Below are 16,395 nucleotides of genomic sequence, written 5' to 3'. Positions count from 1 at the left end.
GGGGACCGCACCGCCACTTCCCAGCAAATTAGGGACACTGTTGCTCCTGGGGTATCGGCGAGGACCATTCGCAACCGTCTCCATGAAGCTGGGCTACGGTCCCGCACACCGTTATGCCGTCTTCCGCTCACGCCCCAACATCGTGCAGCCCGCCTCCAGTGGTGTCGCGACAGGCGTGAATGGAGGGACGAATGGAGACGTGTCGTCTTCAGCGATGAGAGTCGCTTCTGCCCTGGTGCCAATGATGGTCGTATGCGTGTTTGGCGCCGTGCAGGTGAGCGCCACAATCAGGACTGCACACGACCGAGGCACACAGGGCCAACACCCGGCATCATGGTGTGGGGAGCGATCTCCTACACTGGCCGTACACCACTGGTGATCGTCGAGGGGACACTGAATAGTGCACGGTACATCCAAACCGTCATCGAACCCATCGTTCTACCATTCCTAGACCGGCAAGGGAACTTGCTGTTCCAACAGGACAATGCACGTCCGCATGTATCCCGTGCCACCCAACGTGCTCTAGAAGGTGTAAGTCAACTACCCTGGCCAGCAAGATCTCCGGATCTGTCCCCCATTGGGCATGTTTGGGACTGGATGAAGCGTCGTCTCACGCGGTCTGCACGTCCAGCACGAACGCTGGTCCAACTGAGGCGCCAGGTGGAAATGGCATGGCAAGCCGTTCCACAGGACTACATCCAGCATCTCTACGATCGTCTCCATGGGAGAATAGCAGCCTGCATTGCTGCGAAAGGTGGATATACACTGTACTAGTGCCGACATTGTGCATGCTCTGTTGCCTGTGTCTATGTGCCTGTGGTTCTGTCAGTGTGATCATGTGATGTATCTGACCCCAGGAATGTGTCAATAAAGTTTCCCCTTCCTGGGACAACGAATTCACGGTGTTCTTATTTCAATTTCCAGGAGTGTATTTGTACACAGAACCATCTCAAATTTCTAACCACGCCTGCGACAGTGCGTGACAGGGTTGCTCTTGGTTGACACACAACAGCATTTGGAGTCTTGGTGGAGGGGGGGTTAACAAGTCAGTCTTTCAGGTACTTCAGAAAGTAGTAGGTGACGTGTTTAGTACACGTGTGCCAGTATTGTCATACACACAGAGCAAAAAACGAATGGAACAGTTACCAGTCAATAAAATTTTTCTGGGTTTGTGACCTTATTGTCAATATGTAAATCTGTCGACATTTGGGTCACTGTAAAACGCCCTGAAGAAAGTCACTTGCAACAGTGACCGAAACGTCGGTAGTTTTAAATATTGACAATGCGGTCACAAACCCAGAAAAAAATTTATTAATTGAGACAATGGCAGCGGAAGCCTACGTTTACATGAAACCATTAACGTTTGAAATGCTTTAAATATTGTGACATCCAAGTTAAGGCGTTATCTAACGGAAGACGGTATAGGACAGGATAATGACACTTTCGCAATGTTTTTGTTGGAGCTTATTATTCAGAACACTAATATTCATTTGAATGATCAACTGAAGTTACATTGGATAGGATAGCCGATGAAGGAAACGACTCTATAGAGTATAGACGATAACTCGATTAGAAGTGTTGAATATTCTAGAGCCAATGGCAGTGGCAGAAATGGTACTCCCCAAAGAGAGGCTAATAGCTATGCTGATTATAAACCTTCAGCAGAAAATAAATACAATAGTGTTAGTATTTTAACAAAATTCTCGGAAGAATGTCTTGAAAAGTATTTATGATGATTGTCGTACATCTCCAAGCAAAATTACGACGTGCAACTCGTTAGTAGAGACACATCCAACTACAAATGCACGTTGAACATCAAGGTAACATTTGATTATGTGAAGAAAAAGGGGTAATGATAATCCATTTCAAAGGAAGAAAGCAATCAAAGAACAGGAGGTAAAACAACTCATTCCTCCCAGTTTCACATAGCAAGGAATGAAAGAAAATTTATCCATTATTGGCACCTGAGATTTTGGGCAATGTAAAAAGTAACAGAAATTGGGCACACACCGTTTAATGTCTTGCAGCTTTGATAGCACGTCTCAAGAAAGAATACAGAATGTGCCGTAGACGCATCACTGCTTTCATAACAGCCAGAGATGAAGAATTCCAAGCTGTTCGCCAGTCTGAGGCCAGTATTGACAAAGAACTATACCAGAAATCTGTAAGTTTCCAGACACAGCCGCACTGCATTTGAAACACTGATCAGAGTAGATTTAATTATCAACAATTGCTTTCGTCCAGTCTGTACACAATACGTGTCATAGTTCTATGATAGATGTTGGACTTCCAGTGAATGGACATCTAACAAAGGAACTGTATATTTGTCTTCAGGAAAAAACTTTCGGCCCGAAGGTTAAAAAGGCGATTAAAGACAATCTTCCACCACACATACATTTGCAGGCTAGAAAAAGCGGGAAAATGTAAAAAAGCCATTTAAAATTCTTCTTCGTGAAAGTCGTTAATGACAATGTCGCATATAACCAGGGGTATAAATACTTTGTTATGCATGGAGTTTAAAAATGGCTCTGAGCACTATTGGACTGATCATCGGAGATCATCAGTCCCGTAGAACTTAGAACTACTTAAACCTAACTAACCTAAGGACATCACACACATCCATGCCCGAGGCAGGATTCGAACCTGCGACCGTAGCGGTCGCGCGGCTCAAGACTGAAGCGCCTAGAACCGCTCGGCCACACCGACCGGCTATGCATGGAGTGCTCGCAAGGAAACAAGAATAGTAAATGATGCATTTGCTGGTAAAGATATAGAATGCATGATCATTCCACCAAAAACAACAAAATGTATATAGCCTTTGGATGTATATTTCTTCTGGCAATATAAAATATATATGCATGAGGAATAAGAGACTATATGGATTCTCCCCAGTGACTTCGACACTAAATTAGGAAATAGGATTTTCACACTGAAAATGAGTTGTGTTATTCATAACCATCGTATAAGCCTACGCTTCAACATTCCTGACAAGCAGCTGGGCACAACACTGCCACAGAAATGGTTGAAATGGCTCCAAGCATTATCAGTCCCCTAGACTTAGTACTACTTAAAATTAACTAACCTAAGGACATCCACGCCGGAGGCAGGATTCGAACCGGCGACCGTAGCAGCAGCGCGGTTGCGGACTGAAGCGCCTAGAACCGCTCGGCCACAGCGACCGGCCACACTCCCACACATATTGAAGAATTCAAGAATGTGATTCAAGTGGCATTTGATTTTGCAGCTCAAGAATGTGATCTGGAGGATTGTCCAGATATTGCTCCTATGTGCATTTTTAAAGTTCGATAGTGGGAAAACTAAGAGCAACACAATCGAGTGCTTCCAGCATCTTAATCATCGCGATATATCGTTGCTTTCCGCCCCTCCTTCCCAGCTCAGATCCTGAGTAGGCCCTTACACTGACACCCATTATCTACTCTTAATAGATACACTAAAAAAAGACTCTCAATACCGCGTAGGAAGGGTGAGTCTGTGTGGAAGAGGGAAACCCTATCCTATTAGGCGAGTGAATCTACCTCTCTGGGTATCCCAACTAACAATGCTATAAGCTTTTATTTTTCTTAACTGCCACAGCAGAGTACCTCAGGTATGTCTGACAATGTTCACATCACCAAATGCCTAATAAAAACATTGCTGCCCTGCAAAAATAAAAGATAAAAATATTTTTCGTATTCGTAACGTATATGAAAAGCTACATGAGGAATGCAAATGTCGAGGAACCGCTATGTGTTCACCGACAAGAGAAAATCACTGCTGTGAGGCTGGATAAGTATCTACTACCGAACGTACACGCAAGACAGTGTGATTCTGTGTTCGGAGGCTGCGAATACAAAGAGAGCAAGGTGAAAAAGGGAAAAAAAAGACCCATTTCCTCTCCATGGTGTAGCCTCTCGCTGCAGGCGTATTGCACGTCTCTGGCAGGTCGTCGTACTGTTGAGCCGCTGGAAAGTGTGACGTGAAGCAACAGTGGCAGCAGCGGCACGAAGTCGCTGAATGCGAACGGAAATCGGTACCGGCGGAACACGGCGGATTTTCTCGTGGCAGGCCTCCGCCGGCCCGCGTGCCGTGCGTCGGCAGTTTGCCGCTAGCGGCGCTCCGGTCGGCCCAAGGTCGATAACAACGGAAGGCGGCGGCGTGGCGCGGAGCTAGTAGCAGCTGCAAGCGGACCCCACTGCAGATCGTCCGACGCACCTGGCCGACGCGGACGCACCGAGCATGAGCACCAAGCACCTCAAGAAGGGTGAGTACGCTGGCCGCGGACGTCTTCCGTCTGATTAATTGGCTTCTGATGGCAATTACAGAGCAAAAGTGAACAGAAACTAATTTTTTTTTCCTCACGCTTGTCAATGTTTCTAAGGTGGCGTGAAATCACAGCACACTTTCGGCAGAAATAAATTGTGCGATTTCTTACAATAATAGCATAGATTTATTTATATAGTTATTAGGGTGGCGCTGGTTTCCGGCAGGAACGTAACTGCTTATTCTCTGCTAATTTATTTTCGTCGTCTGTGATCTGTTTCCCAGACATAGAGAACGAAATGTCTTAAACTGGCATAGTCATCATGCAAATGTAGATTTAGCTTGACTGGCTCAGATAATCCGAACTTCTAGGAATTTATCAGTTCGGAAAACTTGCGGATAATTTATTCTTGGACACCTTTTAAGTCTCGCGCGCTCTACGCACAAGGTCGAAGCATCAACGTCGACGCTACTGTGTCGTGAACTGCTCTTGAGGTAATGAAGTAAGAGTCCTGACAGTAAGGCGGCCATCAGCTGTAGGTTGTACAGCTGTTGTCTGGAAGCTGGGTATTTCCCGCAGCAGCAGGCAGAACTGCGCGGAGCTGCCAGTTTCGTGGACTTGGAGGAAACCTCTCAGAGGCGGAAACTAGGTTGTTTCCCACTAGATTACTCTAATTTATTAACGAATAAGACAGTAAGTTCATAGCTAAAATTCGATGATAGCTTTAGACTTAGTCTGGCGTGAAATTAGTTATTTAGCTATTCAATTTTGGAATTTCGCGACTGACCAGTCTTGCATTAGAAAGTTCTCCTTCGTTAGCTAGCCTTGCGTTTTCCACAGGAACAAAGCAAACATTCAAGACTTGTATTCGCCGTAGTACAAAAGAGATGTGCTGGCTTATAATTTTTTTAATTTGTATGAAGTCTTTCAGTTCTTAACGTCACTCGAGACTACTGTATTTGAAATTTCACTTAATCTTCAGTGTTGTTCCTACTGTCTGACTTAATCTTACTTCAGAGCGTGTACAACAGAGTACTGAACTATCAAAATTTTACCACGACGTGCTGATGAAATGAAGTATACTCATTGACGTTTGCTGTATACGTTTCGACATGACTCTTAGAATGGAGGATACAAATCGATACGTTTAATAAAAAGCAACACAAACATAAATATATGTATTTTGACTAGCCTTGCTGATTACTGGATGTTACAAAATAAACAAATACGTCGAAAAAGATAATACCGTAGTATTATTTATGTAGCATACCAGCGAAAGAGCAGTTCGTAACTTTCATTTGCACTCGAAATATACGTAATGTGCTTCAGTCGGACTCGAGCCAGATCTCTGCAATTTGCAGGCTGAAGTCTTCTTATTTATACACGCTAGTATACGTATGATGGATGGACGAACATAGAAACTGATAACTGGAGTTTTCCTGCCACCATGAGGCTCTCCCAAGGTATATGAAGTTTGATTTTTATCGAAAAATTTACAGTAGAAATATTGGGAGAATCGTCCGACCATACGCAGTGTTTGAAAAATATCTTCAGTATGACGCCATAGTGTGAGCAGTTTTGCTAGGATAAGAGCAAATAGCGTTGAGAAGAGGGATCGAAATTTTTTTAGCGAACCATTAGGTGTGAAATAACTTGATACAATGCAGTCCGCTGTTAAATTAGTATTGTCAGGTGAGTGGAAGGACAGTACCCGGCAGTTCGCTCACTCATAACTTTTGACAAATCTGTTCGTTACTCAACTTTCGCCTTCCCCCAAAATTGATAGTAACAACGTGACAAACGAGTAATTGAGGGGCTCTCACTGAAGTTCGTGATTCATTCGTCGAGGAATTTTTTGTGCTCCCTCTGCCCCTGTCCTTGAGCGGCATTTAGCTCGGCGAAGCGTTTGCGACGTCCTCTGTGGCTGTCGCGTTAGCGCCGCCAGCGGTTGCGGAGGTCGGGCATTAATTGACTCGCACCGAGCTGTCAGCCACAGGGCAGCTGGGCAGCCCTGCCCACCGTGCAGGGCCGCGGCCTTCTCCGTCTGTACTCCGCAAGACATATGCAAGGTGCGGTGCGATGTCGAACACGGCGACAGCGACCGGTCACAACTCCAGAAGACGGGCAGCAACGCTGTCGGTGCGTTGAGGTACGCAGCGACACACGAGCAATGCAGTCGCTTGTAAGAACTACGCGACATAAGATGTCTGGTAACTCTACCGCGATTATTCCATTGTTACGGGAAGAGGAAGCTGTTTACTTGTTACATACAAGTAAAAGACGAAAGCTGGGAGCACCTCTATCTAGATATGTCATAAAATGTATGTTCCATATCCCCTGCTAAACTACACGATCAGTTTGAAGTAAACTTGGTATACAAATCATGAGCAGTGCCATCTAATACTACGTAAACTAGTAACGCTCTTGTCCTTGTGCTATTTTTGCACTTCCATTTCTGAAGATCGAAATAATTCCGAAACGCGTCATGCATACTTGATCGATAGTCATTCTTCACCAGCTGCACGACGATTCATGCGACCTAGCCAGCCTAACTACAGATCTACGAATATTTACTAAAATGGTCGCTGGGCCCCGTTCTTGACTTTGTCCCACCTTTATCACTTTGTCCGAAAGAAGCACTGTGACATTAAGAACCGGCTAACTGCAAAAGGGGTGGGGATGGAGGTGAAAAATTAGTGTAGCCAACAACGTGCAAATACTAAAGTTTATTCATCCAAAACTTGAGAATGAGAGCAGTCACTTGCACCAGACTTTATTGATAGTTTTGTAAAGGTTTGAAATGTTCTCCCTGTGACACCCCTCTCAGTAAATTTTCGCTGATCATGCACTAAAACTGCCGCATCAGACATGACGTTTTAATTTATTAGTTCTCTACTACTAACTATTGACGACATGTATTGCGGCCAACAACCACATGTCGCTGAATGTACCTACAAACTCACATCATTGTGCGACACACTTCAGGAGATAATACACACATTGAGCTATGAAGAAATATTAAGTACTAACCGTAACAAATAAAGAAAAAAAAATATTTTGTGTAAAAAGAAAATTATGTTAAAGTGACACGTTCCACATCATTACGAAATGTCGTATTCATGATCTGTGGAACAAGGATTAATTTATATATGTATGTATGCTGCGAAGGCCGCTAGACAAACAAGCGAAATATGCATACGAATATATGTGGAATATGTTAAATATATGCGGAATGTCATGAGCGTACACTGGTGAAGCTGCCGGTAAAGAAGTTTGAATATCGTATATTACCATCTTACGTATCAACAATTGTGAAACATATTGAAGATTTTAACAGTAAGACTCCGTTCTGTATTGAAACCATCATCTACTTAATCAGATTTCGGATGTATTGGAAAAGAATTGGCATAAGTGGAATATACCACCAACGCAGCTGTGCAAAACACGTTCGCATAAGAGCACCAAAGGGTGGATAGCTGTTTCGTTAAAGATTTTTCAATTGTTTTGTTGGATATTGTGATTGTAAACTGTAAATTCAGGGATTAATTTTGGTGCCTACGGAAAATAATGGGACAACGGGATATTTCAAAAGTGGGCTATGGGGAAGAAAGTTACAGTAAAGTAGTTTAATACCTCTCACCGAAGTGTCTGTCGGGCGCAGCTGTGATGTTACTCAATTTCCTAACTGGAGACGAAGCGTTTGCTGTTAGACAATCGCATGATCAATGCTAACTCGAGAAGAGTTGATGTATCACGGGGTAAGCAAATGTTTTACTGTAGATTGTGCCATGTTCGTCGAGTGACAGAAAACTCTTTGGGCTATTAAACAAAGTGTCTTTATATTCCTTTTTTCACTTTCTTAGTTTTGATACAGGACCAGCAATTTTTTATATTTCATGAAGTGTTCATTAACGAATCTGTCATAGTTGCAGTACATATGTTGACTCGTTTCGAACCAATTGTTTAATTCTCAAGCCTGACCTATAGAGGCTGCACTGAAAGTACCTGATCCTAATAAGACATCAAAATGGCAATACATGGTTTACAAAGTAATCGCAGATGACTGTCACAATCGACATGTGCCTACTTAGCAAGTCAGAATCAAACTGTTTGACTGAAAGAGATAGCGTTGCACTTTGCCTCCTGCAGTTGTGGTCGGTCGCTGAGCCTTATTAGGAATCGCACCCCTGAAGTTTTCGGCGGAAGGTATATCGTGTACCACAGTCATTTCTACCCTATTCCTGTACCAGTACCTTTCGGTTCACTGGCCGAACGATTGCCGGTAAGCCTCCGTGTGAGGTCGAATCCCTCTAATTTTATCTTCGTGGTCTTCCCGCGAGATATACGTAGGAGGAACCAATGTATTAGTTGACTCTTCTAGGAACATATGCTCTCGGGACTTTCGCAGTAAACACAGATGTGATGCAGAACGTTTCGCACCATCTGCCGCTGGTGACGACTCGTATCTCTGACTCTTTCGCGCTTACTGAATGAAAATGTAAAGAAACGCGCTGCTCTTCTTTGGATCTTCTACATGTCCTGTATCAATACCGGATCCCAGACTGCCCAGCAGTATTAAAGTAGTAATCGAACGAGGGTTTTGTATGCTGCTGGGTGGAGTACATTTGCCGAAGTTTCTTCCTAAGGATCCGTTTGGCATCCGTCTCACATACGATCAGTTTTGTGGTAGTTCTACTTTAAGTAACAGGATCCTTGATCAAAAGCTATCGTTTCGGGGCGTGAGAGGGCGGGGGGAGGGGCGGGGAGGTGGCCACTCCAGCATATGCATACGAGTGTCCTCGTGAAGTCACAACTTTATTAGTGATGTATTAAGTTGTTAGAATTGAAATTCGTGAAAGTCACGCTAGAGTGCTCTGAAATGTGTGAATCCTTCGATGTCCGCAGCCAACCTGAAAAACTGCTAGAGGTATAGAGTATAAGTTGATAGTATTTTAAAATTGCCAAACGAAGAGCAATCCAGAGAACTAATACGTAAAAGTTTCTCTCCCAGCAAGGCTTGAACTGTTAATTGAAACTAAATGCGTTGTACGGAAGAAACGTCTATTATAAGGATGCGCGTTCAAAAAGACAGCATTCCCAGCTACAGGAGAATCACCGAAGTGGCCAGATGATATCAGAGGGGTGACTTAAGTCTCTCTTACCTCTGTTCGGAACAGCACAAAAAAAGCTGAAAAAATTAAAGTGTGCTCAGTCTCCTCGAATCGCCCAGGAATGGAAGTAAATGCTTGACTACTGTGTGGAAGTAAGAGCTTCACTAGTCGACAGAAGGGACTGACAACACCATAGCTGTCTCGTTGAATTATATGTAAGGCCGCTGGACCAAACATTGGTCGACTCCCTGCAAGAGCACACAGGTAGTCCACTATGGAGCGCTGTGGATTGTGCAGAACTGGCAGCAGGCGGTCGTGTGACCCTCCTGCCGGGGTCAGTCACAGCAGTAGTGGTGTGAATATGCTAGTGGTTTGTACGGAATAAGCGAAGTGAGATGGATCGGTATGGGACCGCGACAGAATTACAAGGGAGCTATTATGTCGAGACATACTAATGACCACCGTGTGAATGACCTCGGTGGAGGTGTCGGTGAATAACTGCGGACTTCAGAGTGTCAAAGATTAGTGCCATGTGACATAGCATAAAAAGGGTGGTCGTAAAAAATACCCTGCCGACAGCGTCTCGAGAATGCTGTCACGCGCACTTTCATCTCAACCAATTTCCGAGCGAACATTGCTAACGGTATTGCATTTCTGTTCACATGTGAAGTGGGGTACCTCTGAAAAGACAATTGCTCACGGTTGCTCATAAAGTTGAATGTCATTATGGTTTTTCAAGCAGATAATCTGGGCAGTAGCTGACTGGATGCGTGTAACATGGTCCGATTAATCGCAATTTTGCCTCTTCGAATGCTGCAATTGGTAGCGCACGGACGACCCGACGAATAGGTCAACCTACTGTGTGGAGCGTGTCGGGCAGGCCGGAGGTTTGTGTTCTTTCTTTATACCATTGTCGACAAGGGCAGTCACTGTTGCGCCTTGTGAGTGAAATCGCTTTCAAACTAAGAATCCTCACTATCAGTGAGTGAAAGTGCATCTACATCAGTTTGAGTGAACGCTGCGAGGGAAACAGTATGGAACGGACATCTGAAGTCCAGTACTTAGCATGAGGCCATACTGGCAGAAGCAGATAAAGCTGCAAGTCTTCAGTGGGTCACGTTGAGAAACTACACAGTAGCTGATTGGACGCGTGTAGTGTTTTTTTTTCGTACTAAAGCTTGGCCCGACTCGTTCAAATTACCGTGTGCATTGTTCAGGTCGCTTATTTAAGCATTGAAAATTGTGGATTCAGATAAATCCTTTCAGTCAAGATCGAAAGTATAATTTCTTTATTGATAACTAGTTTCAGCTAAATTATCCATCTTCAGATCTATAATAAATAGAATATTGGGTATAAGAAAATAATAATGTATAAACTGTTGGTATAAAATAATTTTATCGCACATACCACAATTGTTCAATGTGAATCACTAATTGGGGTGGAGGGAGGGGGGCGGGTAGCACTGTCATAATTTTAAGCCGTATTGCTTATTATACAATCTGATAAAAATGATGCAAAATTGCTTAAGACATATTTGAATCACGCTGGTATCTATATTCATTCTCTTAATAAGATCAAAATCGTCGTCTGTTCGAACACTCTTATCTCTAAAATCACTAGGCGAATTTTCATGGGTTTCCATCTGTAATTCGAGCACAGCTTGAGAAAATGTATAGGCTTTATTTGATCAAAATGAGATCTCGGAAAAAGGTATTTAAAGTTTTATCTAAAACCCTATACTCAGCTTAGTGTTTCGGATGTTTCATCATCACGGCGTAGTACACCAAAGAACCAATAGATGGCGTTTTTAGTTCAAATGGCTCTGACCACTATGGGACTTAACATCTAAGGTCATCAGTCCCCTAGAACTTAAAACTAATTAAACCTAACTAACCTAAGGACATCACACACATCCATGCCCGAGAGAGGATTCGAACCTGCGACCGTAGCAGTCGCGCGGCTCCGGACTGAGCGCCTAGAACCGCGAGACCACCGCGGCCGGTGGCGTTTTTAGTCTTTAACTGAGTGACAGAAGTGTTTTCGGAGGTTCAGGTCACTGAAATAGTTAAGCGCCGCAGTCTTATCCTTAAAAACTTAACATTACTTTGTTTCTTCAGATAGGTTTTTAGAAAAATGTTTACTTTAATATACATAGTCATTACTATTATTATTATTGATTGTTATAATTATTTTTTGATTGTTATAATTCTCATTGTACTACTTTTATAATCTCTATTTTTTTTCTTTAACATTAATACTGTATAACATGCTGTGTCCTTAATGTTCCGTAGAAACTGAAATTTGTTGAATCTGAGTATGCCTGGTTAGGTGTAAGAGAGGGCCTGAAGGCCCTAATCTTGCCAGGTAAAATAAATGCATAAATAAATAATATATTCTTTGCTAGAAAAACTGAATTTTTTAAGTTTGCATTGATTTCGATAACTACTCTTAAATTTTGATTTCCATTTGCTTACAATGAAAATGGCTTGGAAAACGGTAGTCATTCTGAATAAATACTGAGGCGAGAGACTGAGGACTGTGTGGTTTAAAGTCCAATGAAAATAAGCTGAGAATTGCTGTGGCTCGAGAACAGCGGGCTTCAGCTCGCTCTTTGGAGACTCCTTCCGAAAGCGAGGCGCAACTGAAGTCTAGTGGAGAGCATCATGCAGTATATCGTTCCTCAGAACCTTCACTCAGTGTCTTCAAGTGACTTACCTTCAATATATCATAGAAGCGGAAGTTTTGACGGGAAGTGGGGTGTATGCCAGATCCTGCTTATTTCTAACAACTTACCATTTCGCTTTAAATGTGTGAAATTCCCGGTGAGCTTATGTTACGGCATGACCATAAGGCCCAAGGCCACATACCTTGTGTTGCAGGCGTGAACCCTAGTGTGTTGCCTTTCCCACGGTCAGCTTTATGTGAATCCCTCCCATGTTAGTGATGCAAACAAGCTCTTCGTTAATGTCCCCAATCGTACTACTTCAAACGTTGTACACAAAGAACCTTTATAAGTAAAGAAAAATGAACTCGTACGAAGTTTCGGGTGCAGCTATAAATAAATACCCGGGCAGCGCTGGGGTTATCAGCTAGTGCATGAATACAGAACTGGAAAGTATACGTTGAGATTACAGTTCTTACCATAGTTCACGAGACTGTTGCCGCCACGTATAATAAAATCATTCTCCAAATGGGAGTAGCGAGAAGACAACTGACACTATTGTTCTAAACGTGTACCACCAGAACAATGTATAATGTTGGCTGTACGAGACTTTCGAATTCATCGTGTAAGTCAATTACCAAGTAAGTTCCACATATAAACGTCAACAACATAGATAGCTCATGACACACGGCATCTGCAAATGAAATGCCCATATCGTAGCAGGCAGAAGATCAACCGATGCCGTCGTCAGGGCTTCCAGTAAACACAAATCACTCACATCCAGTTTGACCATGTCAAATAACAATATTTAAACATTCTCGGTGACGAAGTGTTGACCTTTCTTCCACATATTGAGTAGTAGGCTGTGGACACTACTCTCTTCAAAAATGTGTTCATAGAGCTGCACGGAGACCTTAATGATCTGGTGAACATCAAGCACATGGAGTGGAGAAGTTTATCACCTGACTTCAATCTGTTAGCGTCTGAACTATCTGCAAAAACGAGTGAAGTGTAGCATTCAGCACCCCCGAAATTTGATATTACTCGCTGAGCTGAAGACATAAATCAAGGCTAATGGCGGTGTTACACGGGATTACGCGGTAACTCTTACAGTCGCAAATGTTTTGTCTGCTGGGCCTAAGAGTACGAAAATGTTGTGTATTATGTATAGCAGTCGCAACGCTGGAAAATCGAAGCAAGACAGAAACCTGCAAAGGATAGTTACTTGACATATGGATTGTGAGCTTACGTATACCATAAAATACCGTATAAAGAGGCGGAAAGGTCCGTTGTTTTAGGATTGCACAGTTGCCGAACAGCCGCTGGGAACAGGCATATCCATGAGATCTGAGAATATATATGTTGAGTGATTTAAAGTGGAACGGCCACATGAAACAGATCATAGCTGAGGTGGATACCAGAGATGCCTTGGCATATTCCGTAGTACGTCATAATGCTATCCCTTAATTAGGTGTCAATCTATTACGAACGTTTAGAATATTTATTCCTACGTTGTCGAATTATTTCGGTTTACACAACCTTTAAATTATTTGTTAGAGAAAGTGCATTATATTTATAGATAAATATTTCTTACCTTCGAAAGTTGGTGTCTCAGGGCTGCTTCATTTGTTCATGTATAACTTACTGAAAAGAGTTCGTCCAGGATTCATTTAAGTGACAAGTCGATGGAACATTGTTGCTGTTAACCATTTCTTCTAATATTTGCATGTTCTTGAAACACACATTATAACTGCATAATAAACTCTTCTTCAAAAGTACATTGTCGAACGTTCTTGCACCACACAAAGAACATAATCGGTCAGTCTAACATTTATCACTCTCTACAAATGCTCTAACGCTACCTGACACAATCTCATCCAACTCTTGCGCAACTGTGATGCGCTTGATGCTAAAAATACATTACATATTAAGATTCCAGCGTCCAGTACCTTCTAGAAAAGTGAATAGTCCAAATTAATGCTATCATGACTGTCTCAAGAAACACTGTTTTTTCAGATTTAATATGTATGCCATTTTCTGAAAATAGAGCATTTATAAGCTTAATGATTAATGAAGAGGTTTAAATTTCGACAATACGAAAAATAGAAGTCTGCAGTTATTTTATAAAATAGATTTCGTTATCGATAGTAAAATCAGAAATTATAAGTGCAGACAGAAAATTTGTTTGTATGAAAACTGAAGCTCAACAATTAATATTCACTGCAAATTTGTTTTCTGATCATTTAAGTTTCATGGTAAAACATAGTACCTATGAAATATGTTGATATGAATAACGAAAGAAAAACATTGACAGGTATATGGCTTTTGGTAATCAAAAATGTTCAGAAATATCTATGGATGAGGAAATATATAGTTTAAGAAAACATGAAACAGACTCTTCCCTGAATTTATACGGAATCGAACATTCCTGTTAACAATGCGAAAGTTCCGCAGAGAGTAAATTCATTACAATATGTAGTCAATCCACGAAGGCGGTAACTTACAGAACGTTAGTGAGACAGATAATGAAGTATTACTCGTTAGTCTGGGTATTTTAGCAGATAGAACACACATGAACATTCACAGAGGAGCAGCATGTGTAGTTTTCGTTCAATGAGCGAGAAAGCGTCACATAACTCCAGTGGCAGAGAGACATAGAGCATTACTAAGTGCCCTAGTTAAAGTTCGGAGGGAGTATGTACCTAGAAGTGTCAACTAATATTTCTTCCTCTTAAGTATATTTCACGAAAAGACGAAGGGAAAATTAGGGAGATTACTGGCAGTCATTCTTTCAGGCACCATTCGCGACTGGAAAGGGAAAATGAAGCGACGTTAGTATACAAAGTACACTATATCACACACCATAAAGTGACTTGTGGAGTCTAGCTGCTGAAAAGATAGTAGCTTTTCTGAGCTATTTAAAGTGTGTGTGCAAGAGCAGGAATATGTGATATTCCATCTCGCGGGTAGTACTGCTGCATCCTGAGTAAGACTCACTCAACATCTCAACTTGCTACTGGATGCTCTGCAAACATTAAAAAATTAATGCAAAATATTTTCGAAACTGCTTAGCGATTCCTTGTGGGCATCGCCGATGCGTTTTGCCAGTCAGTCGTAAGGAACGCGATTTGTGCGAGGACAGTCGTCATAAGGCAAGCCGTACGGCTTCCCGTGGTGGTGGTGGCGGCGGCGGCCAGGTGTTTGCCGCCTTCATAGGCTGCCATTAGCAGTCAGCAGAGCGGGGGCCAGACGGTACACTCTGCGTACTGCAGGTGGCGGCGGCACGCCCCGTTTCTCCCAGCAGTGGCAAGTGGCAGGGGTGGTACGGGAGAGACGTTTGTCTAGTGCTCCACCACGCACTTCTACTGGGCACGAAGAGGGGTTATCAGGGCCATTACGAACTGTCGGCGACAGTCACTAGAGACGTTCCTCTTTTGCAAGCAGGCAGTGCTGAGAATTCACGTAGGAGACGCTGTTTCTGCAAATAAATTTCATTTTTCTGTAACTACCACTGCTGCCGTGCTTTTCTTAGCTTAGTCTGTTACATTCTTTGCCTACCAGGCATGTTTTTTGGCTTTGGTTATCGGAGCTAATTGTTCGGATTTACTTATCAGGCTTTCTTTTATTTACCCTAGTTTTGGTTTTGCATGGCTTGAGTTGCAATGGGAAACTCCTTGGAGGTTATTACCTTTCTTAATCCACGAAAGATAATAACCTCAAAGCAGTTTCCCATCGCAACTGAAACCATGCAAAACCAAAACTAGGGTAAATAAAAGAAAGCCTAATAAGTAAATCCGAACAATTAGCTCCGATTAACCAAAAGCAAAAAACATACCTGGTTTCTTCTTTTGGGGTAGCTGGTTTCGTTTTTCCTTACTCGGGTGATTTTGTTTTATTTTAGAAATCAAGTGATCAGAATCTAGGTTGTCTCCTCTGAGGACTTTGATAATTTGGATTTCTTTGTGGAACTTAAGTCGCAGGTTCGAATCCTGCCTCAGGCATGGATGTGTGTGATGTTTTTAGGTTAGGTTCAAGTAGTTCTAAGTCTAGGGGACTGATGTCCTCAGATGTTAAGTCCCATAGTGCTTAGAGCCATTTGAACCATTTTTTGGAACTTAAGTTTGATTGCCACGTAATCAAATTGCAATTCACTTAGATGTGGCTTTAGTGAGAGCAATGTTTCCCATGTTCGAGATAGCTTCTTAAGGGGTGTCGAATTAACCTTAAAATTGTCATACAAAAAGTAAAGGCCAAAATCGTATGTTATCACTTTCACTGACTTTCAGAAAGCATATGATTCAATAGACCAGGTATATCTCTGTACACTAAAAGAATTAAACCTACATAACAAAACCACGAA

The 16,395-nt window shown here is 42.5% G+C and overlaps 1 protein-coding gene across 1 annotated transcript in view; it reads left to right on the top strand.

Moving 5' to 3' along the window:
• Positions 1–4,155: 4,155 nt before the first annotated feature.
• LOC124794929 (pyrimidodiazepine synthase-like) overlaps positions 4,156–16,395 on the top strand; it is an 84,479-nt gene continuing 72,239 nt past the window's right edge. Inside the window, exon 1 of the mRNA XM_047258642.1 lies at positions 4,156–4,261. Within this exon, the coding sequence (XP_047114598.1) occupies positions 4,237–4,261 (25 nt within the window). The 5' untranslated portion in view covers positions 4,156–4,236. The remainder of the gene's footprint in view (positions 4,262–16,395) is intronic.

This window comes from Schistocerca piceifrons, chromosome 1 (assembly GCF_021461385.2).
Source record: "Schistocerca piceifrons isolate TAMUIC-IGC-003096 chromosome 1, iqSchPice1.1, whole genome shotgun sequence".
NCBI classification, from domain to species: Eukaryota; Metazoa; Arthropoda; class Insecta; order Orthoptera; family Acrididae; genus Schistocerca; species Schistocerca piceifrons.
The sequence above is the reverse complement of the archived record's forward strand: the minus strand, read 5'-3'. Positions and strand labels throughout refer to the sequence as shown.